Source organism: Falco punctatus (genome assembly GCF_963210335.1).
Source record: "Falco punctatus genome assembly, chromosome: 14".
NCBI classification, from domain to species: Eukaryota; Metazoa; Chordata; class Aves; order Falconiformes; family Falconidae; genus Falco; species Falco punctatus.
The window spans coordinates 4,334,332-4,356,717 of record NC_137594.1 but is presented as its reverse complement, the minus strand read 5'-3'; the positions used below and the strand labels follow the sequence as shown (position 1 = coordinate 4,356,717).

The 22,386-nt window shown below is 49.9% G+C and overlaps 1 protein-coding gene across 1 annotated transcript in view; it reads left to right on the top strand.

Annotated features, from left to right (window-relative positions):
• The first annotated feature begins 6,575 nt into the window (after positions 1 to 6,575).
• Positions 6,576 to 22,386, top strand: part of CRISPLD2 (cysteine rich secretory protein LCCL domain containing 2) — a 32,312-nt gene continuing 16,501 nt past the window's right edge. The window contains exons 1-6 of the mRNA XM_080410739.1: positions 6,576 to 7,037; positions 11,255 to 11,587; positions 17,016 to 17,134; positions 19,166 to 19,298; positions 19,421 to 19,536; positions 21,441 to 21,541. Coding sequence (XP_080266865.1) covers positions 11,345 to 11,587; positions 17,016 to 17,134; positions 19,166 to 19,298; positions 19,421 to 19,536; positions 21,441 to 21,541 — 712 coding nt within the window. The 5' untranslated portion in view covers positions 6,576 to 7,037; positions 11,255 to 11,344. The remainder of the gene's footprint in view (positions 7,038 to 11,254; positions 11,588 to 17,015; positions 17,135 to 19,165; positions 19,299 to 19,420; positions 19,537 to 21,440; positions 21,542 to 22,386) is intronic.

Here is a 22,386-nt window from a genome sequence, read left to right as displayed (position 1 = left end):
TAAATGGTGGCCGCAGCCGGCGCGGTTCCAGTTGGCAGGGCAGTCCCGCTGGACGTGCGGCTCCTGTAGCAGAGACAAAATTCCTGCCGCTTGGCCGGGTGTCGGATGAACAGTAAGACCTGCTGATGAAAACGCTTGCCCGCTGACTTTTGGACAGTGTCGTGGGATGGTGGAGAAGGTGGGTCTTTCCTACCAGTGGCTGGCGGCTGGCGATGCTGTCCCAGGGTGTCGGCGTGCTGGGCGCCAGCTGTAACTGGGAGCATCTGGCCCCGTGGCTGTGGCGAGGCTCGGCGGGTGGTCCGGTGCTCTTAGAGCCGGGGGAGCTTCAAGTGGATGGTGGGTTTCTTTCTTGAATTATTAAGCGTTGTGATGTCTATCTTGCTACCACAGTCCTGATGCTGTAAAAATTGTAATGGTGTTCTGTCGCTTGTTTTGGAAATCCAAACATACGGTTATTTTTGTCGTTGCTCAGCACATTGTAGTAGTATATTCTGACTTTAAAATTGTGACCGAGACGCTGTTCTTGATGTTGGTGACATTACACCAACTCGGAAACTATTGCCTGTCCAAATCTTGTTTTGATTTTGGCTAGTCAGAGGGAAAACCTCCGCTCCTGGCTGCTCACTGGGCACGGTGCCCCGAAGCTGGGGCTACCGAGGCAGCGTGCCCGGGGGCTGCTGCGGGGCTGGGCTTTCCAGGGTTTCCCAACGCAGGGCCACCCGCCTGGGGGTTACCCCAGAGCCAGGGCGGGTGAGACATGGTTCTGCTTCGCATTTGAAACCTGGGGGGAGTGAGGGTGGGTTCCCAGTAAGAAAGAAACCAGATTTTGAAATTACTGTTTTGTGCCGGTGGTTTGTTCGTGTCCTGTTTCCGCACCCTGGCTGAAGCTGTTCTCTGTGCTGCAGGAATAATTTATTGGTTTTTCTTTCTCGTGGCTGTGTGGTGTTACCTGTATCTCCAGTAGCCTGTGGAAAGGCTTACCAGAGCAGCCCAGATAAAATTGCAGGTGCTCGGTAATTAATATATTGCTTGGTATCGGGCCCTTGCAATTAACTTTGGTCTTGACTGGATGAGGTGGTTGGCCGGTGAGTTTTGACCCACGTTACTCAAAACCTACAGGTTCCAGTTTGCGGGTAGGACGTCGGCTATATTTAGTAGACACAAATTGAACCGTATGTTGCTGGTCTGCTCTCGCATGAACAGGACTCTCGAACGGCGAGGGATTTTCTAGCAAAAAGCTTTTACTGTTTACAGGTGTCTTAACCAGTTGTGGATGGCTTTGTAATACAGGCGCACTAAGAAATTTTATTTTGGGGGGTGGTTGCTGCTTGCAGGCAGCCCTGCAAGGCTTTCCCGGGACTTGGGAATGTGCAGTGAAGTGGCGTTCAGCTTTTCTGCTGGCTTTAGGAAGAGAAAAACACCATGTTATTTTCAGCCTTGCTGCGAGTAACCTACGAGTCTTCCTGGTTATGGGCGACTCCCCGGCTTCAGCGATGCCGGCGTGTGACCCGGAGCGGGTGCCGCTTCGTGGTGAGCGGTTTAGAGCGGAGTCCAGCGCAGCAGAAGTAGCTTTAAAGGTAAAGTGAAGAAGAGGAAGGAGAGGAAGAAGTGAGGAGTAAGATGAGAAAGAAAGAACTGATGCACAATGACCGCAATTTTACTAGTATTTCCTTTAGCTGTGCTTAGCTTCTGCTGAGGTTTGCTTAGTGTTGCTGCATATGCGATGGATTAATATCGGAGTGTTTAAATTACGATTGAATTGCATCATATATTTTTATCTAATACAAGCTTGGTCCTAAGAACGCCCTGTGCTATTTGGTTTTGCTCTCGGGAGGGGTTTGGTGTTGAACGGTGCCTGCAGCTGCAGGAGCTCAAGGACTTTTCCTGTCCCCTGTGCATTATCCCCTGAGGTTAAAGAATAGAAGCTGAATTTATATAGAAACCGAATTTATACAACCGAGATCTTTCCTGTTCGTAAAAGACCTGTATCAACATCTCATAAAAGTTGTCAGGAGCGGAGAAGGTGACGTAGAGAAAATCCTGCTGTATAAATGCAGTTCCCTCTTGACTCTGTATATTCAGTTCTAGATTTCACTTGGCATGAACAGGCTTCAAGTGTTATTAATTATTTACAGGAAATGGCAATGAGTATTTCAAAAAGCAAGTGTTGAATAGTATGAAACGGAAGTGGTTCAGATGGTATTTCTTGATTTTTCACTAAGATCCTACAAATGCACTTGTTGCTACAATCTGTCCTCTGCAGTGTATTACAGGGTGGGGGGAGGAGTAAAAAGTATGTGGCAACGCTGATGTGAACACATAACCACAATTTTTATTTTCTATATTAAACTCCTCCCATCATTGCAAAACAAGGAATTTGCAGCCAATTATTTGCTTTGACTGTCAGTGATTATGTAAGAGATAAAAAACCCCAACACCCAAGACGACCCCCCCCTCCAGTACACTGTAATTTGTGTGGTTGTTTACTGACGGTTAAACCAGGTCTTAAGAAATGTGTTTTTTTAAAAACGCATATTCAGACCTAAAGTTTTCAAAACTAGAAGCTTCGGATGTGGAAGTCCAAGAGGCCGTTAGAGGAGTGTTGGCCATCACCCAGCTCTGCGCGGGGAGCGTTTGATGGGGCAGGCGAGAGGTTACCCAAAGCACAGGGTATTTGGGGGTGGGGGAGGTCTCTGGGTGTTAATTACGAAACCGTAGGGGTTTCCATGGTACCCCCAAGAGCAGGTGGGCTGCCGGCAGGGGCTTGCTCTTCCTACATGTACTCTGAATCTCTCTTGTCCCGAGCAGGATTTTGGAAAGAATTTGTATTGGCGTATAACCAGCTGTAATGGCTGCGGAGCTTGTGATTGCAGTTTGCCGTCTCTGTTTTGGGGTGAAATCACCAAAGATGAGTGCTGGGTTAGTATTTCTGAACTGTTTCAGCCTGCAGACGTGTACCAGCTCCTTTATTATTAAAAAAGTGTGTTCTAGCATCTCTCGCTGCGGAGGGGCCTGGGAGGCGTGGTGAGCTGTGGCAACGTGGGCAGGAGGCTCGTGGTTTGTACGTTCGCTCGTCCTCAGTGCGGTCCGCGGTGCCCCAGAATTTACTAAAATCGCTGCTGCTTGTGCACTGATTCCCTTGTCTTACCTGGGCACTGGTGACACAGCGCAGGCTTGGGGAAGTTTTGTGGGGAGTCGTTTTCTTGCATATCCTCAGCAGATTAAATGTTTGGGGAAATGTTTTTTATTATAGGAAGGAGGAAAAGAAGCCGCAGATGAACCCTGGTGGTCACAGTCCGGGCTGCCCCAGGAGAGCAGTGGCAAAGAACGAAGAGGCCCTTCCTGGTGCCAAAGGTTAGTTCTGCTTCGCAGTAGATCTGTAAATGCCTGGCTTTCACTGCCGTGATTTAGAATCCCCGCGCTCCTAATCCATCTGCTGCGTAATGCCAAGGCAGCATCGTGCCGTGCGCTCAGGAGACTGGAGCATCCTCATCTCATCCCTGCGGGAGGGCAGGATGGATTCAGGAGGGTTCCTTGGCTGCCTCTACCCCCCTGCATCATCCTCCAGCAGAGACAAAGCCCGGGCGGGGGAGGGAGATGTAAGTAGGCAGCGAGGTAGGGGCTGGTGGCCCCAAGCAGGAGCACGGCCGTGCCACTGCCTGCCTGGCACCCAGCGGGAGCTGCTGGGGTCGCTGGGCACACTGGGCTCTCGTACACAATTACACCAAGTTTCTGCACGTTTCTTGTTGCCACTGGGTTTGCTCCATCCCCCTGTCCCCCCTGTACTCGCTCTGTTCTGGAGCCAGAGACAAAGCCAGGTGGTAACAGGACGGAGCACGAGGGCTTTGGGTCGCTTGCCCTGCTCTTTGCGCTGCCCCTGCTCGGGTTTGGTGCTGCTACTATAGGAATAGTAAGTAAAGGGGAAAGTAGTTGACGTTGAGAATGAAGACGTGCTGTCTGCATGCTCAATTAGGAGGGCATTGCGAAATCTCTGTTTCTTCCTCTTCATTGGCTATTTACATTAAAAGCCTCCTCTCCTAATAGATACTTACATATGCAGCCTGTTTTATGTGGCTTTTACCACATATGAAATGGAGACGTTATAATCAAGGCAGTAATAACGCGGAATGATTAAAAGTAACTTCTGATTGTTTTGGCTTGGGTCAAATGTATGACCTGAAACTGCTGACTCGAGGCAAAATAAGGTGGATAAAAAGTCTCGTTCTGGGCTCATCCCTAAGCACAACCGTGCACAGCTTGTACAGGGAAACCGTGGTGGTGTGTATTAAAAAAAAAATAATTAAAAATTAGATCTTTGTAAAACAGCAGGCTTGATAGAGAAGTCAGACAGCCCAAACCATCCTAAAGGAATTCATTTCCTGTGGGTACATTTGGGGAGATTACAAAATACTGGATTTCTCTGAGATCTGGAAATCATTTGTACATCGGTATGTGAGATGTAGAGCGAGTTAATTCAGCTTTCTGGTAATTGGAGTGAGCAGCACTTTCTGGGGGCCGTGAGTCAGGGCTGCGGAGCTGCGTGGTTCCAGGCTGGCAGCCGGGGGGGGCACGCTGGCTCACTGCCGCTGGCCCTCCTTATTCAGGGGCATTGGGAAACGGGGGGCTGCAGCATCATTCAGCTGATGAACTTCATCATTTCATACAGAAGCAGCCTTCTGTAAACACAGCAAACTCATCGATCCAGAGTGAATCAGAGGAGCAAGGAAAGTAAAGGGATGATACGGTGATTTTTAAGGCAAAACGGTGCAGAACCTCCTGCTGACCCAGGGCTGTGTGGTCTTTGAGTTGCCCGTGTCGGGGCAGCATCTGAGGTTTCTTGGGAGTGAGCAGCCTCGGCAGGGCAGAAGTGGCAGGGCCAAACGACGGGACGGGCCATATGTTACATACACAGTTTGTTTTGAAGCGCACGGAAAGTCTTTGTAAATGCAGCTGGGAGAATGTGGCCAGTGGGGAAGGGCAGCAGCTGTGGCTGTACCAGGCTGCAGGACTGGGACTGACTGGGGGGGGCTGGGTCCCCCCCATGTCACAGCTCCGCTTGGGTAAAAGAGGCAGCACGCACAGTGCTGAAGGTGCACCCCAAGTGATGAGAATCTGCTACTTATTGAAGAATTATTTTTAAAAATGGTGTAAAAGATTAAATTGGCAGATATGTCTTAGGGCTGACTTCAGAGGGGTTGTTTTCTTTGCTCAGTGGAGTTGCTCTCTCGGCTGCCAATATTTGCTGCTTTGCTCATGCACTGTTGAACAAATTTGGTAAATGTCATTCTGCTTTTTGAGCACTGCTGGGTTAAAATAAGCCTCTCAGTGGCAGAGTATCTTGTAAGCTCCCTTCTTGTAAGCATTAAATAAAAGGGTTTGGCGATTTGCTCAAAGAAATAAATATTGACTGTTGAGGGGAATGGAAGGACTTTTTTTTCCCAGACCTTTGGGGAGAGAACTAGACGGTGGGTTTGGAAAAATCATAGCTGCTTTGCTTGGATGTGCCAAATCCAGGGGATGGATGCTGCCCTGGCTCCCTGCTGGGCCATTGCTGGTGCCCCCTCCACAGGGGGCTGCCCCGGGCTGGGTGACCCCGGGTACGTGCCAGCAGCTGGGGGACCCTGCGGTGCTGCTGGGTGGGGGGACCCCAGGGGACTCCCATGGGTGGTGATGCCTGGACCTGCTCGCTCCGGGCACTGCAGCATCCTGCTGCAGGCTTGTGGCTGCTGCAACAGAGATGCTGTAATACACTCATGTTGTTACTCATGATACTGGTTTATTTTTTCCTGGTTGTTTTTTTTTTACTTAAAAAAAAAAAAACAACAACCAACAAGCTTTCAGCTTGTCTTTTGCTCAGTCACTTCCTTCCACAGCAAATAAAACTGTGTTTCAACAAGGGGGCACAGAGGTTGATGCAAAAGCTGGGGTTTTTGGGGCGGCAGAAGAGGTGAGCCGTGCCTTGCCTGGACGTGCTGCTAACTTTTTATTTCCTTAACCTCCCTAAGTCCGTCTGTCGCGCTGGAGCAGCAGGACTGAACCGTGGGTGTACGTGGGGAATGTCAGTGCTGGAAGAGCTTTGGGAACAAACTGCGGAGGGTGATAAATCTTCTGTTTCCCAGCAAATGCCCAGCTTTGGGAAAAAAAAAAAAAGGGGGGGGGGGAATGCCATGGGGTGTGCCCGAGGGCTGCACCCTGCTCAGCCCTGCTGCCGGAGCTGGGACCCCGCTTTGCTGTGGGGGTGCAGCCCAGCTGTCAGCCCGGAGCAGCAGGACCTGCGGTGGGATTTCCCTGTGGGAAGCAGAAAATGGCTGACCTGGCAGCCGGGAGGAGACAGCTGGCTTCAGTCCCTTGCAGAAAAACTCCTTTCATGAATTCCCCCTCCCGAGTACCCCGAGCCCCACACCGAGGCGTCGCGGCGGTCGCCCCTCGGCTCTGAGGAGGATGCTCCCGTGGCCCTGGGAACCCGCCGGGCTGTGAGCTCTGCCCGAGAGCTGACTGCAAGGGAAAGCAAAGCAAAACCCTTTTATATGATCATCTGGCTGCACTCCTCCTCCTCCTCCTCCTCCTCCTCCTCCTCCTCCTCCTCCTCCTCTCCCCCTCGCCGGGTGTTGCATTTCAGCCTTTGGAAGGATGGTCCTAATTTGCTGAACCCCAATGACTATCTTCAAACTGCTGAGATCCCAAGCGACACCCCTCCGCTCCTTGCTCCTGCCTCCTTTTTGTGGTTTGGGGTTTCCCCCCCCCCCCTTTTTTTTTTTTTGTACCTCCTTGTCGTTATTTCTACAGGCCCGTTGCCAAACAGGATGATCCAGGGTTGTCCTCTTTGCCTGGAGAGCATAAATACCACTGGGGAGCTCTGTGAGACTGCAGTTGGTACAAGCTGCTGAGCTGAGACCTTGCACATCTCACACCTCCTAAGGCTTATTTCATCCTTTTTCCCCTCCTCCTCCTTTAAATATTTCAGATATATAATTTATTTTCCACAAGCAGGCTTGGAGGAGCTACAATTTCCTGGAGACTTGGAAGTACTCGGTAAGGTAAGTGTCAGCTTTGGTCCTTGCTTCTGAAATGTGGTTGGGGGGTGTGGGGTGGGTGTGCAAGAAGTGGCTCTATTAAGAAGTCACAATTTTAGGAACTGCTCTGAAAAGTTGCCTGCATGGTATAAAATAGCACAATGTGCCTGAGCTTCCCTTATTTATGCTTTAGCAGAAGTTAATGCAAGATTAATAAACATGAATCTTGAATGAATAGGAGGAGTTTTCAAGTACAGGAGCGGATTTCTACGCAAATAGAAAATATCTAAAGGATGCTGTAGCAGTCTCTAAGAGCTGACTACCCATGGGCACATCTAGTCTGCTCCAGGCAGCCTGTGTTTGTGCAGCTCTGCTCTAAAGTCCTGTATGAAAGGAATTTCACAGTGTCGCCACATGTTGTGTCTCTTACCAGTGGGTTTTCCATGTGGTTTTGCATAGAAACTCACCCACTTCAGTTCTGTGGGAGTGGATTGTAATGGAAGATCCAGATGCTTTGGCCCGTGGCCTTGAAGATGCTGAATCTGCGGCATGTTCTTTGCAGATGATGTTATATCCTGCGTCAAGGAACCTGTCATCCCGCTTTTATTTTGAGCCCAACCCAGTTCTTCAAAGCTTGAAATGTGTGCAGCTCTGTTAAATGAATGAACGACCTGGGGTTTAATGCCTTAAGTATGTTGTAGCTTTATCACTGCGTTTCTTGGCCCAGGTTAGAAGCTCATCCCGGGCTAACTCAGGCTAGAAGCTGGTCCTAGGCTAACTTCCCTCTGTTCTGCTCTTCTGGATGCTTTGCCAGTATCCTGAGCTAACTTCTGTGTTTTCCTGCCCTGTCTGCTTGTTCCAAGTATAACTCCACAGGTCCCGGGATTTTTTAGCTGCGAATATCATCCTTAACCAAGGAATAGACCCTCACTCGTATCCTTTACCAGGGGGGCAGTTAAAGATCAATAGCTGTAAGGAATAAGGTGAAGCGAGGACATAACGGAGCACAGAAGTCAGCCTGCGTGTGGCTTTAGCAGGCAGCGCTCCGTGCCAGGCTTCAAATGCTACCAGCTCTTCTGCTTTCTGTGAAAGACAGACACTATCCATTAGCTGGGGAAATAGCTTTCTAAAAATAATCTTTTCCAAAGTCCGGTGCTGCTTTGGAACTTCCTCAGACCCCAGAAGGCAGCCTCCCCTTTGTCCCCAGTTTGGACAGGCTTTATAGCATATTAAGGACTGGGTTTCTGCTGACTCACTCATTCCTGAACGCTCCCAGATGTTTACCTGGCACCAGTATCAAGGGCCCCATGTGTCTGAACGGAGGCTGTGCTAGTGCTTCTCTTGAACCTTTGAAAACAACAGCAGAGACTTCCTCAGCTGACTGTCAGCTGATAATTTTCTCCAAATAATGTCAGATCGGAACTCAAAGGCAGTGTGACTTCGCTCTTCCCCGACGAGGAGCTGCGGGTGCAGCCAGCCGGCAGACGCTGCCCCGGCTCTGCAGGGCGCTTGGGCTGCTTGAGCTTTAACACGTGCCCACGTGTTTTGTTACACCTGGGCATGAGGCTATTAGGAGAGGTAAATGGACGGACATCTGAAATCAGTAAGAACTTTCTAAATGTGAGCATCTTCCTGCTGTTTGCAGTCACTCTGGCCCGGGAGCTCGCTGCTCCTTGCTCCTCTCCGATTGCTTCATTCTTCCTTTGAGTGTGAGCCAAAGAAGGGAGAAGGACCTGCACACCCCAAGTGAAAAAGAAGATAGTGCCAAAGCGACCTAATTTAAGAGAGGTGCTAGTATCCTCTTGCTCGCTAACAGGATCCAGGGGAGAGCATCCCGAGGAATAATGCACCATCTGTTGCGAGGTTTTGGTTGGATGGCGAAACCAGACGCGCTGGCTTCATTGCACAGCCGTGAGTGGGGCAGCTCCTCTGGGCTTTCAGATGTTACAGCTGATTTTTTTTTTTTTTTTTTTTTTTTTTTTTCGGGCTGCCCTTTCTGTAAGTTCAGTGTTTGCCTTAAATGGGTAGTGGATGCCGGCTCCTATTTAGCAAAGGGCACGGGGCCAAATGAAGGGGTACAGCTGCAGCGTGTATTAGCTGTCTGTTGCGCCTGCTCTACCTACAGGGCAGGCTGCAGGGAACATTGCTGGTGCTAAATGGCCACATTGTAAACGGCTGTGGCAGAGCATCTATTTTTAAACTCGTTGGGAAGTGCCTCAAAGTAGGAATTGTTCCCTGAATTTGGGTCAGACAGTCTACAAAAGCAACAGCTCGTTTTGCCTCCCCTGCCCCTCTGCAGCCAGGTTAGAAAGCTGGGCTCTGGCATGGGGGGGAAGTACATGCCAGCAAACAAGGTTGCGAAGAGGATGAGGTTAGAGCAGGATTTGTCCCGCTGCCACCGAACGTCCTGTCTTTCAGGTGTGCCTGGAGCTGGGGACAAGGCGTGTGTGTTCGACTTGCTCTGCAGAGCAGGAAATAATAAGCAGCCGTTACCTAAACCGAGCAAATTACATTCCTGCATTGTTCTGCGAGGCAAAGGCTCCGTGCGCTGTCTGGAGAGGGGCTGAGGGCAGCTGGTTTTCATCTGCCTTAACACAGTACAAGCAAGAAACCTCAAACGGGGGCTTTGTCTCATTTTGTGTAGACAGCCAACAAGTTTTCAGGGGTTCTCAGTGGCCTCAAGAGTTTTTTGGAACTCCCCACTTGTGCTAAGCACCTCGTGCTTGCCACTGTCCTCCGCAGGTGCTGTTGTGCCAGGGGGACAGGGGGGTGGGATTTTGCTCGAGAGTAGCTTTTCCAGCTGGGAGCTGGAAGGTCCTTCCCTGCCTTGGGTGGATTCCAACTCGTCCAGTCTCAGAGTGTCCAAATCACTGTCACTGGGCTGAACCTTCTAGAATAATTCTTCCTGATCTGGGGTTTGTGCTGGAAGGTGCCTCCCTGCCTTGGGTGGCTTCCAACTCGTCCAGTCTCGGAGTGTCCAAATCGCTGTCACTGGGCTGAACCTTCTAGAATAATTCTTCCTGATCTGGGGTTTGTTTCATGACGCTGCATAGGAATGCTTTCAGCGCGCCTTGTTAACAGTGCTGTCAAAACCAGATCCTCACCTAGTTTTGAAGAAAGGGATGGGAAAGGTTTCTTCCAAAATTTAGCCCTAAGGAGAGAGATGCTGTGTTTGCACTGTCACTATGGGTGCTTATTGCCCCGATGGATTGATTCTGCTCTAGTGGCTCTTAGATCCTGCCCAAAGAGCAGTAGGTGCTGCAGAGCCACGCGGCGACACAGGTTTCCTTCCCTGAATAGCTTGTGGGCTAAATAGAACCGGCCAGGACGCACAAGGCTCATTAGATGGAGAGGTCGGGGCAGGGGAGAGAGGAAGGGAGGAAGAGTTTACTTTGGAAATGGCAGGTGGAGCAGGAGCACCGTGGAGCAAGGGGGTGGGGGTGGGGATTAAATGAAGCCATTTGAGGCTGGCAATGACCAAATCGGGACCATGTCTCTGAGCCCTTGGTGCCAACGGCTCCCAGTGGGCATGGGAACACCTCATCTTCTGGCCAGGGGAGGACGGGTGCTCCGGCTCCTCTCGTCATCTGCCATAATTCATGCTGCTGGCCACGGGCCCACTGCCGTACAGCGATGCGTCAGCGAGAACACCCCGGTGCGTCACGGGCCAGCAGGGAGTTTGGTTGTTCGATATTACGGTGACATTTCACATAAACAGCCACTCTCGCTGGGTCTGGCAGCTGCTCCGCTGGAGTCTGTTGGCAGACTGGGGCCTCCAAAATAGCTCTTGCTGATGTCTGACCTCTGCGATCTGGCTTCCTGGGAATTTTACTTTCCCTTTTATTCATATCCATTCTCTACTTTAACAGCTGCTCTTGGGTGAATAGCTTCAAATGTCTTCCCACCTGGGGAGGGATAGAGCTGGGGTTGTTGAGAACTGCTGGATGTCGCAGGGTGACACCTGCACCCCTGGCATCTTTGGTGGAGAAGGCATCTGCCGCCAGGCTGGGGTGATGCCCGCTCCCAGTGCGCCGTCAGCGGCGTTCCCTGGTGCAATGCACTGAGTGCCCATCACTGACGGTGCTGTTCGGGTCTGCCCGTCCTTGGGGTGGGCAGTAATTGCTTAGACTGCAGGCACTGCTCTTTTCCGAGCCGAAACCTGGATTGTGCGGCTTCATCGTTGAGGGCTATACGCACCGAGAGCTTCTCTGGCGCTCCTCTGACTGCCTCTTTCTCCCCAGAATCCAGACCTGCGCTGAGCCACAGGAGCCCCTGCAAGAAAACCTCACATCATCTTCATCCCTGCTGCTGCCGGCCAGCGAGGAGGCGGCATGAATCCTGCCCTGCCCTGGATCCTTCCCCTTGGATGCGTGCTGCTCCTGACAAAGGCTGCCGAATGCTTCATCTTGCCCAACTCAAGTCACCTGGAGAGCATTCTGAGTAAATACCAGGATGGAGAAACTCACTCCAGATCCAAGAGAGCCATCTTATTCTCAGACAGACAGGAGATAGTGATGCTCCACAATAAACTGAGAGGTCAAGTGTACCCAGTGGCCTCTAATATGGAATACATGGTGAGTCTAGCTGCTGATACCTACATTTATTATTACGTTTTTAAACTTTATTTTAATTTTCCTTATGGTGCAAGAGGTGTAGCAAATTTCCTCTAAAGTTAAGTTTTTCTCAAGAGGTTTCCTGGAGCAGTTTCATTCCGGAGCGAATGATGCTTTAGATCATTGGACTGTTTTGGTTGGAAAAGGCCACTAATGGGTCATCGAGTCCATCCACTGCATAGTTTCAGGACTGGTTCCATTATTCATAAACTAGCGTCTGGCCCAGCCCTGGATGCATCTCCAGTGATGGCAATTCCACAGCCTGCCTCAGCAGGTTCTTCCATTACCTTAATGTCATAAAAGCATAAAATTTTCCCTGGTGTTTAACCCACGTTCTCCCTGTGAAAGCTTTCAGACCATTGCAACTGGTGTTTTGGGATGGCACAGTCTGCTCAGGGAAACTTCTGATGGTCCATGGGTTGCCATCAGCTGCCACCCAACTGATCAACTACCACCATCTGCCCTTTTGTCATACACTGGTCACCAGAGATTACTAATGTGAACCAAGCATCCATGATGCTGCTGGGAATCCACTCAGGACCTTAGAGAAACAGGGCTCGAGGAATGTGGCTCCACCTGCAAAGAATTTCAGTCCCTGGAAATAGCTGGAAAGACTTTGGGAGTTCATGGGTGGATGGGTCAGTGCTATTGGCTTTTTGTAGTTCAGGAAACCAAAATAAAAGTTTGGTCAGTGTATTCTCCCACTTCAGAGGGAGAACTTAAAAGTGTCCGTATGAAATATGCCTTTACCATCAACAATTCAGATGAATAGTTTTTTTCACCTGATGCCAGTGACCCTATTTTGAGCTATTTTCGACATGCCATCAAAATACTGCGGGGCCACAAAATGATGTAGGCAAATAATTTTTTTGTGTGTGCCTTTCCCCAGTGTGCAAATATAGTTACAACCAAAACTGGTCTGACTTCAGCTTGCACTCCTGCTGACAGACCAAGCGATTAACGATTTGTTAAGACCACGTTTAAAAGGGTAAAAGCAAAGTATGCTTAAATGTAATACAAAATTGTTTGCCGGCTGTGCTGAAACGAGAGCTACGAATGGAAAATCCTGCCTTTTGTGACCGTAGGGAAAAGGGAAGAGAGAAGGGAGGGCAGAGGACAGTAAGGAGGGACAGCTGTCCATCAGCTGGTCCCCGTGGGTGTTCCCACCACTGGTCTTTTATCCCACCTCTGCCAGACACCGCGTGCCTTTCTAAGGACCCGTGCTTTCTGTCCCTCACAGCGGGCTCCCGTGTCACCCTGCGGGCAAGGCACTGCCGGAGGAGAGGTGACCTGGTTCATCGCCAGACAGTAAACACAAAGCACGGGAAAGCCAAATGTGTGTTGGTTGGCTTTGAGGATCGGAGAGGGCTGCCGCGGCGGGCTGCCCGCTGGCCGGCTGCTGTTGACGCTTGCAGCGTGGTTACACTGTTCTATTTGCCTTTGCTCAGCGCCCTTTTCTAGTGGTTTTTATGGGCGATTGAGGGTAAATGAAAGCCTTATATGCCGTGAAGAAAGAAGCTGAGTATAAGATGGTGCTACTTGGAAGGGCTATAATCAGCCTTTCATGTATTCGTGTTTACCCACTACTACTTGGAAATGCTGTGTATGCGCTGAACGTGAATTTCACTTTAATCCTTTGTTCTGCATAGGACACTTCTCATTTGGACTCTGTTAAGAGGATAGTCTGTCTTTAGTACGTAGATAAACTTCTCTCTTTTCCTTTGGTGCCGCTGTGGGGCATCACAGGCGATGTGCAGTGCTGGTTCAGGGATCAGTAGGTAGAACTTGTTCTTGCCCATCAGCTTCCAAACACTGCCTCGTGAAAGCCCCTTCTCCCAGCTCCATATCTGACGTATTTAAGAGATCTAAAGTGGCAAAGGGACCTAATGTATTTCAGGAAAGGGATGTATCTTTCTATTACAGTGTGAACTTTAGTTAGTGGAGGCTGTTAATAAGCAAACAATAACACAGTGGGTCCCATGACTTATCTGGAGATCAAAAGAATTATTCACATATGGAATAAAGGTAATGTGGAGTGAGTAAATGAAGAAAGAAACAGTTTTGCTACAGGGTTTGTATAAATGAAAGCTAGGACTGGTACTCGGTGTTAATGGGAAATGAGTGAGCAGTGTACATCTTCCTGATGAAGCTGGTCACATCCAGAATTCCCTCAGCCCCTCTGGCAGCTTTCTGATCAACACTTCCACAGCAGGTTTGGGCTTTTTAACAGCAGGCAATGCATGGGCACCAAGACCAAACCAAAGTCCTCGTTAATAAGCCTAGAGTAAAAAGGGCGTAATAGTTCCTAGGACATCTTGACCTTTTAAGACAGCTTAGCCAGATGGCTTTCAGCAGTGATGAAAGGCAGAAATCTTTCCTCTTGCGGAGGCCTTAAGGACAGCTGGATAAGGCAAAATTGTTCTTGGTACAGATTGCTGGAAGGAAAATAGTTTGTTTTCATGTATAAGGTATGCATCCTTCCTCTAAACCGTAGCGTAGTGACTTTCCTTGTCAGGGTGGGACGGTATTTCTGTGTGGGTTAGCAAAGTGTATCCAAGTTTCTGCCAGGACTTGTCAGTCCTGGACTGTCCTGCCACTGCTAAAAGGAATTGCCAGTATTGCAAAAAGCCTGAGCTGGGGAGAAAAATGTGTGAGAAACCTGATCACTGCAATTCAGGTGTCTGGGGTTAGGTTTACAAACTAGTTAGGCTGAGAAAGCAGACTTGTTGTGGTATATATTCTTACTAAATATCAGCCTACAAACTGTAGTATAGTGTATGTTTGCCATGCGTGTATTTTACATACAGTGTATATTGTACTTTGAAAGGCAGTTTGGAAATTTGGCAGAAAGGAAATTCAGGGGAGTAAAAAAGAGTCCCTGTGCTAAATCACTTGGAATCACTCACACCCAAAGGCTTCTCGATCCCTGCTTGAGAAGGGATCTGAGCACAGGCACACACGGCCCCTCTGCCTTCAGCAGCCTTCCCAGATACTGCTACGAACATTGGCATAAAGAATTCCTGCAAGCATAGCTGGGAAAGTCTGAAATCGCATAATTTTTTTTAATATGTTTATTGCTCTGAAATAATTCCAGCCTCCTGACCGCATTCACGTCTGAGAAGCAAGAGGTGAATAACTGCTGTAATTTAAATGGGATGGCTTTGTAATCTGCCGCCTGCAGAAATGAGCTGCTCTACTCCCCAAGCACAAAGCCATGCAAAGATGTAGCTTGTTCCCAATTACCTGTTGAGCATCTCTTGTCAGAGTTCATTTCTTTTATCCATAGGCATCAAAGGAAGATGTAACGCATACATTCGCATCGATTTCCATTTAATGGCCTATTGCTTATAATGTCTCTGCATTAAATTAGGAGATTTGGAACATCTCCGCCTCTGAGGCTGCAGGGAATAATGCTCTGCTAGGAATTCTGAAGTACTAGCAGTGCTTGGGAGAGTTTCTGCGGCTTATGTGTTGGATGGGAAGGCAGATTGTGGCTGCTCATTGCCTAGTGCAGCAAGTGGGAGACCACAAAAAGACTATTGCGATTGTGCCTAGACATACAGCTGCCTGAGCAGAGGTTTGGAAACGTGTGTGCGGTGGGACAGATCCCATACACCTTCAAGGAGCTGGAGGGCTGAGATGGAAAATGGTTTATTCCCTCTGTCGGAGCTGTGTCCGCACGGGGTTTTGCAGGCTGACATGGGTTTGCTTGGCCGCTGCTCAGTTCAGAGCCAAGCTGATGAGTTCAGAGCAGCGCTGGGATGTTGTTGGAAGCTGGGTTGCTGAGCATGCTTAATGATAAGCTGTTCTCAGAGATCTGGGCTCTTAGCTCAGTTAGATGAGCTCATGTTTGCCTTACAAAGATAGTGTAGACACACCAAGTTCCAGGAGACGCTGTGTTTTCCTGTTGCCTTAGCCAGGGACATGCGGTCCATCCCCATCCTGGTTATAACTGCCCGAGACTGTGTTCAGATGCTTACTCAGAATGAGCACTTGCTGTTTTCTAAATGTGTTTGAGAGCCTAAATGCCCTCCAGTCCTCCAGACAGGTTCTGACAGGTCCGATGTTTGAGCTCGGAAGTTGCTTTCCTTCTGGAGAAGACGGGACTTGGAAAGACCAGCTGGTTGTGATGGTAAATGTTGAAAAAGACCGTAATCTTGTGCTGGCACGTGAATGGGCTGGAGACACATTGCAAGACCTCTGTTCTCTTTGGTTTTATTTGTAGGAATGTGCAGTAATATTTTAATCCCAACAAATTAGCCTCTAAGGACTTTCTGAACAGGCCAGCCGTCAGTAATTACACAAGGAATTCAGGGCACTGTCTACTGGGTCCAGCAAGTCTGGCCTTCAAACCAAATACGCTCCTGGGCAGTGGAGCCAGCGAAGCCTGCTTTCCTGTTAGTCTACGTACCCTGCTTGAGCTCTCCTTTGGCGATGCTCAGTGAGGAGTGTTCTCACACCGCCACCCTTCCCTCGGGGGGAACATCAACAGGAGCTGTCACTTCTAACCTGATGCCTGTTTCAGCAAGAGTGGCGTTAACTTGACAGCTCTGGGGCTTTGCCACCTCTGTTAAACTTGACTGGATCCACTGGGGGACTCGGCAGTTATTCTGGAAGGAGAAGGGGAAATGGGAAAAGGAGACATACCCACACACCTCTTGGTTAAGTGGTTGGGCCAAAAGATCTTCAGCTGCGTTGGTGGTGGAATGCAGGAACACATCCAGTGTTGGAATTCCGGTTGATGGGAAAGCCTGGAAATGTCCTGATAGTATGGACAACAGATGGAAAATCATGCTGAGCTACATCAGAGCACTGTCTGCATGTTAGAATTCTTGCAGAGCTCAGGAATAGGTGATCAAGAGGAACTGCTAAGATCTCCATCCCTGATGTTTTAGCGGGTTGGGGTTTTGGAGGTTTTGGGTGGTGTTGTTTTTTTGTGGTTGGTTGGTTGGTTTGTTTTGGGTTTGGTTTTTGGTTTTGGGGTTTTTTTGGGGTGTTATTTTTTTTGTTGTTGTTGTTGTTGTTTTTAACTGATTAGACAAACACGAGCCAAGAATATTTTGTTTTAGGGTGGATAGTCTTGAGGTTCTTGAGGTCTTCCCAGGTGCGTTTTCTGCTGACCTATGCAAAGCACCTCCTAATAAGCATGGCATGAAGCAGGAGAAATAACAGACCCTTTAGTGCCCTGCATTTCCATGGCAGGGGGTTGTCTTGAGAAACTTGCTCTTAGGTTAGGGCACCTTATTGAAATGTCCTGGCTTCCACAATGACAGGCCGGGGTGAGTTGTAATTTAGTCTTTCTCCACTAACTGCTGTTGGTTGGGTCTCTTGATCTAATACGCCTGAGATGACAAATTGACCTGTTCTTTTCTCTCCCCGCACCCTGAAGACCTGGGATGAAGAGCTGGAGAGATCAGCCCAAGCTTGGGCTCAGCAGTGTATCTGGGACCATGGGCCTAGTGTCCTCATCAGGTCAATTGGACAGAACTTGGCGGTTCACTGGGGCAGGTAAGAGTCGGGGTGCTACAAGCTCACTGCAAAAAGCAATTTATGGATGCTTCTGGAGAGCTAGTTGCAAGGTCGTGCTTTGTTGATACTTAGCAGAGCACTGGGGAGACAGGAGAAAAGCTGAGGCTCATTAATTTTCGTTGCTTTGGTGAAACGGTTAGAGCAGCAACGTCTGCAGCCACCTTCGGCTCCCTGTTCCCAGCAAAGCCACGCTGGTGTGCGTAACTCCATTTATCTGTGTCCTTGAGTAACGCAGCTGTGATGTGCTTAGGGTCACTCTTACTCTTAAAGAACAGCTACAGAAGTCATCACCCTTGCTCCTAAATCTGCTGTTTCAAGGGGGAGTTCTGGCACCATGCTGAGAGCTGGCTGAAAGCTGAAGTTTCTCAGAAACAATGTTTGGATTCAGCTGCTGGTTCGGAACTTAAATATCTCTTGCTGAATTTCCCATAAATACTTATCCAGCTCCTAATTTCCCTTTACTGAAAACACTGCAGATTTATATTTTCTTTTTTTTTGACTTCCTGGGGAAGGGTTTTACCCTAGATTTGTGAACCCAGCTAGGAAAGCTGCTGTTAAGACTTCCAGATGGATTTGCCTCTCTGTCTCATGGTGAAATTTGTTAAGCCCCTATCCTTGAGCCTGTTACAGGTTAAGTCTGCTTTACGCAGCAAACATTTTGTACGTGCTCAGGAGCCCTAATGGGTGGAAATGCAGTTATGTTTGTTGTAAATCAGGTAGGACTTGGTCGAAAGCGATGGAAATTTGCTGGTGTGAAATCAGCCCAATATAAAAATTGGGCCTGTTTTTGTTGGCAGAATTAAATAATGATTGGAAAGTACGGTGGTTAATACATTGGAAACAAAGTCAAAAGATCATGCTGTTCTTGGCTCTCCTACAAACGTTCGAGATGGCCGTGGATTACTGATGGAGGTAGATCCAATCTTGCTCCCTTTGCAGTTGCTGAAGGGAAAAAGAAAGCAGATATATCTCAGCTTTTTCAGGAACGGGCCATAACTTGATTGCCTCAATTTCCTCTCCTGTAAAATAGGATTCGGAAAGTATTCACTTAATGACATCATGAGATTAATGTTTTTAAAATACTTCTAATGAATGATTTTTAATGAAGAGTTGGCTGAAAGAACAAACTCCAGTTGGTAATGATATCACCCATGTTTCTGGCCGCTTGCTTCGTGTGAGCTGTTGAAAGCAATAAAAAGCAGCGGGTTCGAAGCGCTGCTCTGCTTTGACACACGCTTTGCAGATTACTCCCTTTGCTGGCTGTGTACGTAGCACGCAAAATGCGTACGAGTTTCTATCGGTAGTTTTAGCGTCACCGGTGCTCCTGCAGACGGCCCGAGTGGCGTCAGCGCTGCCGCGGGCTGCAGCAGCTGGTGCAGAGCTTGCACCAAGCGCCCGCAGCCTGCGCGGGGGCTGGCTGTGGGGGGGCACTGCTGCAATGGAAGGTGGGGTGCGTGTGCACCAGCTCCAGGCATGATGTGGGGGTGCAAAAGCCCACTCGCTTTCAACGGTCTTACGGTATGAACTGCTAGCGGGCTTCCAGATTTAACTAATTGCCCGGTGGTAAAATAGGTGCACGATGGCTTTCGGTTTAAGGTGTTCGGCAAACCTTAACTTCTGTTTTACTTCCAAAATACAACTTTCTGCCCAGCTAGAAGTTTTTTGTAGTTCTGTGGAAAAAGTCAAGAGGACATTTCAGGTCAGCGGCACTTGAAGAACATGTCAAACCTATAAATAATACAGAGTCAGAGCGGGCTGTGAATCTTAGGGAAAAACAATCATCTTTAATATTTTCAATGAGATTTCTTTGCTGCCCATTAGGCCATGTTACTGGGGTCTTTAAGCAACGCCTTCTCAATGAATGGAACTTGCCTTAAGAAACTGTTACATAAAAATTAGCAAAACTTGCGTTAAAAAAATCTGAGCTTACAACAATGGCAGGAGGCTACAGATACTGTTTGCAAACTTCGACCAGAACTTTGTGATTTTAAACTTTCTTTGCTCCTTCAGGTATCGGTCTCCAGCTTTCCATGTCCAGTCTTGGTATGATGAGGTTAAAGATTACACATACCCATATCCTCACGAGTGCAACCCCTGGTGCCCAGACAAATGTACTGGCTCTATGTGCACGCATTACACCCAGGTAAGGGAGACGAAAGGCCCTTGTACCTGCACCCCCCGCACCCCCCGTGTCCCCGCTGTCACTGCAGTGCGTGCCCGCAGCGCAGTACTTTGCCGATTTTAATAACTGCGTTGCACTTGCAGATAGTCTGGGCCACGACGAACAAGATCGGCTGCGCCGTGAACGTCTGCAAGCAGATGAACGTCTGGGGAGAGATCTGGGAGAACGCCGTCTACCTGGTCTGCAACTACTCGCCAAAGTAAGGCAGATAAGCCGGGCTCGCTCCAGCTTTCCTGCAACTGGCAGGTTGCTCCGCTAGCCCGGGATCTGGGGAAGTGATTTCAGGCAGTCTAGACTGGTGGTTGTGGCTTGAAATTTTCGCTTTAGACGGCAGCACAGAGCTGGTTCAAGACTTCTGAGCATTGCCTGGAAAACCGAACGAGGGGCTGGGGCCAGGCTGGAGCTTTGATGTTCCTGCCATGGGAAGGAGAGCGGGAGATGGCCAGGATGGAGCTGGCTGGGCTGCCGGCGGGGGTGGGAGGGGATGGGTGGGGGTGAATAACGCTCCGGCAGCAGCAGCAGCCTCTCCACCGGCCAGGTAAGCTGCCGTGCCGTGATGCATTTGCGGTCCCCTCCCTGCAAAAGCTGCTGGTTTAAGCACACCGCTGCTTCGTGCAAAGCCAGCCCTGCGGCAGCCGCTGGTGGGAGAGGCGAGGAGCTGCGAGGAGATAAATCCCAGACCTGATGAGCTCCCTGTGGCTTAAAAAAGACAAGTGAAATTACTGCATCGCTCAAGATTTAGCTGGCTCAATGGTTTGATTAAATTTCAAAAGGAAAATCATCTTTCCTGGCTACTACATCTAGGAGGAGCTTTCTACCTGACAATGGACAATTAATATTTTTGCTTTAATGGCTAATAGGGGAAACGTTCCTGCTCCAAGTCCTTGGCAATTTAAAATGTAAAACCAAAGCAAAACAGGGAAATCACTTCATTTGAGTGGCCTGGAGAGCATCTGACTGCTGGAGATCCCCGGGCAGAATGATGCAGGGGAAGGCAGCCGTGCGGGTGTAGAGCTGGCAGTGCCACCCCGGCAGAGCGCTGGGGGGGGGCTGCCTAAGCCCCTCTCCCCACGCTGGACACCGAGCACGTTCCGCTTGTGGTTTGGTGGGATTTAACAACCTGCTCCTCAGAAGGAATCACCATCTCCCGTGGAGCTCCTGCAGCCGGCTGGGCTGTTTGCATGTCGTCCATTCAGGCTGCTGGATGGAAAAATAGTCTATTCCTGCAGTTTCTGCTTAATCTTTTCTCGCTGGCATCAGCGCGCACTGTCCTCAGCTGGCCTTGTAGGTGGAGACAGCTGACAGAGCAACACCCCCAGGGTTTGGGCCACGGGCTGAGCTCCGGCTCCTCCAGCCTTCGCAGCCCCTCAAGCCCCTCAAACAGCACGGGGTGCCAGAAGGGGCTGTTTTTCTGGGTAGTTTCTTGAGGAAAATGCAGCAATCCGTTGGTTTACTCCTGTTTACCTAAGATCGCAGTGTATCTATTGGAGTCTAATGTAAAAGTGATTGTTGCATGCCGTTCATTTAGGTAAACCCCTAAAAAATCTCATCTTGGAGGCGAAACAGGGAGGAACTTTTCTCTTACAAGGCTCTCCTGGGCTGGTCGTTCAGTCTTTGCTTGGTTGCTCTGGGCCAGGATGATGTTTCTGCAGCCTCGGAGGCAAAACTGGGGACGCGAGGGTGGCCAGGCTGGGTGAGGAGGGAATGCGGGGTGCTGCTCTGGTTCCCAGATGATCTGGCACGAGGGTCCATGTATTTCTGGTGGTTTTCCTGTTTGGAAAAGGTTCCAGATGGAAAATGAGGCTGCTTTTAAATGGTAAAAGCTGCGCTGCAGCCTGTCCCAATGCAGCTGCCAGGGGGTGTTGCACAAGATGGTGGGAGCCTGGTGGCTCTGAGAGGTGAAGGCAAGCGGGAAGCTGGCGCTGAGCTGCTGCTGGGGTCGGGGATGGAAAGAGCCAGGACAGGCTGCCTTTCCCCATCTACAGCCCAGGGCGAGCACAGCAGAGACACCCGTTCTCCCCGTTGCTTTAGTGCCGGGCGGTGCCGGGGGCTTGGATGGGTGTGTGGGTGTGTGACGGGTGCGCCTGGCTCCTGTGCTTGCAGGGGCAACTGGATCGGAGAAGCCCCATACAAGACCGGCCGCCCCTGCTCCGAGTGCCCACCGAGCTACGGAGGAGGCTGCCAGAACAACCTCTGCTATAAAGGTGCGTGCTGGGGGGCTCAGGGGGCACCCTCCGGGGCTGGGGAAAAGGCTGGAGAAAACTTACGCCTGGAAACTTTTGATTAGAAGCAGCCGCAGCTTTATGCACCTTTTAATCAGCGTTCCTTAATATTTCGACACCGTGACACGCGGTAAATCGGTGGCCGCTGCTGGATCCGAAAGGCGCTGAACTGCCTAAAACGTGGAGCTTGGATTGGGTGCATTTTCTGCAGTGAAAATGAGAGCGAGCGCTCGGATGGGGGAAGCTGCTCCGAGCTTACGTGGGTTTGGCTCGGGAGCTCCGGCGGGATTTTGAGTGCTGGCAGGCTGCAGGCAGGAGCGATCCCGTCCTCGAGGGGTTTGTTTGGGAAGGGAATGTTCTCCGGCGCTTACCAGCGGCGACGTGGGTGGGCAGAGCTTGGCCGCCTGCCCCGCTCCTTCGGGGGCCAGGGATGGAGCGTTTCCCTCTCTCCCCACCTTGGTTTTCATGGCTGCGAAACGAACACAGCAATTTGTGTCTCTTGGAGGACAGGAGGGGATCATGGACGGTTTTTCCTGACCTGTGGAGTTTTCTCAGAATAGAGGTCAATGGAGTGAAAAATCTGGTGAACGCTGAAAGGGCCGGTGAAGCAGCGCTCTCCCCCCGGCACGCAGCGTTTTCTGGGGCCATGCACTGAAGGTGTTTTCCTTCTCCCATGTGTTCTGCTTCACAGAGAGCTGGGTTCTCAGAAGCAGGCAGCTTCCCTGGAGACTTGCCCAAAGCAGAGGCTTGCTTTGCTGCAGAATTGCTTTTATCATTTTTAGCCTGCGGGGTCTGGGGGGAGGACCCCAGGGCGCCTGTGGGCTGCG